Source organism: Cottoperca gobio, chromosome 1 (assembly GCF_900634415.1).
Source record: "Cottoperca gobio chromosome 1, fCotGob3.1, whole genome shotgun sequence".
Lineage (NCBI taxonomy): Eukaryota > Metazoa > Chordata > Actinopteri > Perciformes > Bovichtidae > Cottoperca > Cottoperca gobio.
In genome coordinates, this window is record NC_041355.1 from 1315295 (window position 1) to 1317480 (window position 2186).

Here is a 2186-nt window from a genome sequence, read left to right on the forward strand (position 1 = left end):
AATACGGCCGGCGTAAAAACAAATATAAAGTGCATAAAAAAACTCACCATTACGCTGGATTAGTGGGAGCCCTGAGCTTGTGTCTCTGCAACGAGCCGGTCCAATATAGGGGGATAAATTCTTCACCAGTAGTAAAAGGTTTCTTCTCTTAGCGACACGGTTAGCCACTAAGTATGACGTGCTCAGTGCACTCGCATGTGTTGATGTGGTGGCCATCAGTAATTGTTTATGTCCTTCTTGTTCATGTTTTTTTCTTTCAAAAAACTCCAAGGGCTTGTCTTTTAACGTCGGGTGCCGGCGAAGCCGTTATGAAGGCTTCGTCATGTGCGAGCCTGTGTTATGCAGAGCGGCACATGAGAATCACCTGTAGCGATAAACACGTATTTTAAGTGACTCCTGATGTTGTCTTTTAAATGTCTCCCCATTGGGTCTTTTCCCTTTTCCAAAAAAGCTCTTTAAAGACGTTTGTTTTCCACTCATTAGATCTATACCGCAAGGCATGTCTTTCCACTTCCCCGGTAAATCTTGCTCATATCGGTTTTCGCTGAGTAGTAAAGGGCAGTATCATCTGCATACATACGGATTCTGTTCTTTGTCAGCTGTGTCGGAAACAGTAGAGGTCAGAGTACGCTTCCCTGTGGCACACCATAACTGCACGGGGCAAGGCTGGACAGTTAACATCCTGACTCCTTCCTTGTTGGGAGTTGACCTGCACCGCTGCATCGTTCAGTCCAGGATAATCTAAATGTTTATAATAAATCTGTTTCTGTGTCTTTCAGCTAAAGACTTCGGACAACCTTCCCGAGCCTCCGGCCCCACCCACCAAATCATCAAGCCGCCACAGTCTGCCACCATGTCGCAGTGCCGTGACGTCCATCGCAGACGAACAGCCGCATGTCGGCAACTACCGCCTGCTGAAGACCATCGGCAAGGGCAACTTTGCCAAAGTCAAACTGGCCAAACACTCACTGACCGGCCGAGAGGTGAGAACACATCGCAGAGTTTAGAAAATCGTCCTCAGCAGGTCGAACACACTTTTACTCCTAAATAACATCGATATATATATCATATAACGGAGGCGGCTCACGGGAGTGTTGCAGTGGGGGAGAAGAGGGAGAGACATGAAGTGAAAGGGTCAGGTGCATGCAGGTGTTCTACAGACAGGAAGTCAGTTATTGTAGTTTGACTGCTGATTTAGCTGCAGCAGTGACAGAACATGGTACTTGGTACTTAAGATACTTCTTCTCTGAGTCATAACTCTTTCCGTCGCAAATAAACATCCATAAATCCACTTAGCGATCGGGAAAAAATGACCGCACATAACTGCAGAACTAGCCTGAGAATCTTCATGTTTTAAAGTTTTCTTCAGTATCAAAGTGCTCCAGTGATAGTTGACTGTACATCCATGGTTACACTGCAAACAGGATCTGCTAATAGATAATTCGGCATACTTTTAATGGAGACAAATTTGCCAATTTAGGGCCACAGTTATCTAAAAAGAAATCTGAGAGGGGGCCCACAGTGAATGGTCCAGTCAGTAGATAAACTGTATCCCATAGAGCTTTTGAGATTCCTTCAAAATATGTCAAGTATAAAAATATAAACCAAACTTATCATGATTCTTTTATGACTGCTAATGTTTAACAGCTTGTTGTGGGGCACCATCACACACCTTTAGACCCGGAGAAGTGTGATTTAAAATCTGGCATGGTGACAAAAACAAAGTACAGCGTACCTACCCGGGATTATCTTTTAAATTAATTTGTTTCCAGCTGCTTTTATTCTCTCATATTTTGAATAAATCTCTCATGCAGTCTCCGACTCTTTCATCTGCTCACTCAGAGAGTCTGGGGGGTTAAATCTGCTGGAAACGTAACGCTTCAAAATAAATTATTAATGCTGCCGACGTCAGCAGCTCAGAGCCCATTGGTCAGAAGATCAAACAGAGTTAGTGTGTGTGTGACGTTTTCCACTTATTTTAAGATTTGTTTTCCCTGCCCGAGCCGTCCAATCAGCTGCTGTGTTTCTCTCTGGAGACTTCAGGCTGTGGTTTGTCTGAGAGAAGAATCTGACGTCCTGCAGTCTGCAGTCCATTTTAATTTCATTGATCATCTTTAAAGCATATTTTGGACTCGAGCCCGAATAAAACTCTGAGCTTTTATCCTGCTGACTCGGGGTTTTCCTGT

The 2186-nt window shown here is 44.1% G+C and overlaps 1 protein-coding gene across 1 annotated transcript in view; it reads left to right on the forward strand.

Annotated features, from left to right (window-relative positions):
* LOC115006981 (serine/threonine-protein kinase MARK1-like) overlaps nt 1–1007 on the forward strand; it is a 10321-nt gene extending 9314 nt beyond the window's left edge. The window contains exon 2 of the mRNA XM_029429615.1: nt 780–1007. Coding sequence (XP_029285475.1) covers nt 780–1007 — 228 coding nt within the window. The remainder of the gene's footprint in view (nt 1–779) is intronic.
* The last annotated feature ends 1179 nt before the right edge of the window (nt 1008–2186 follow it).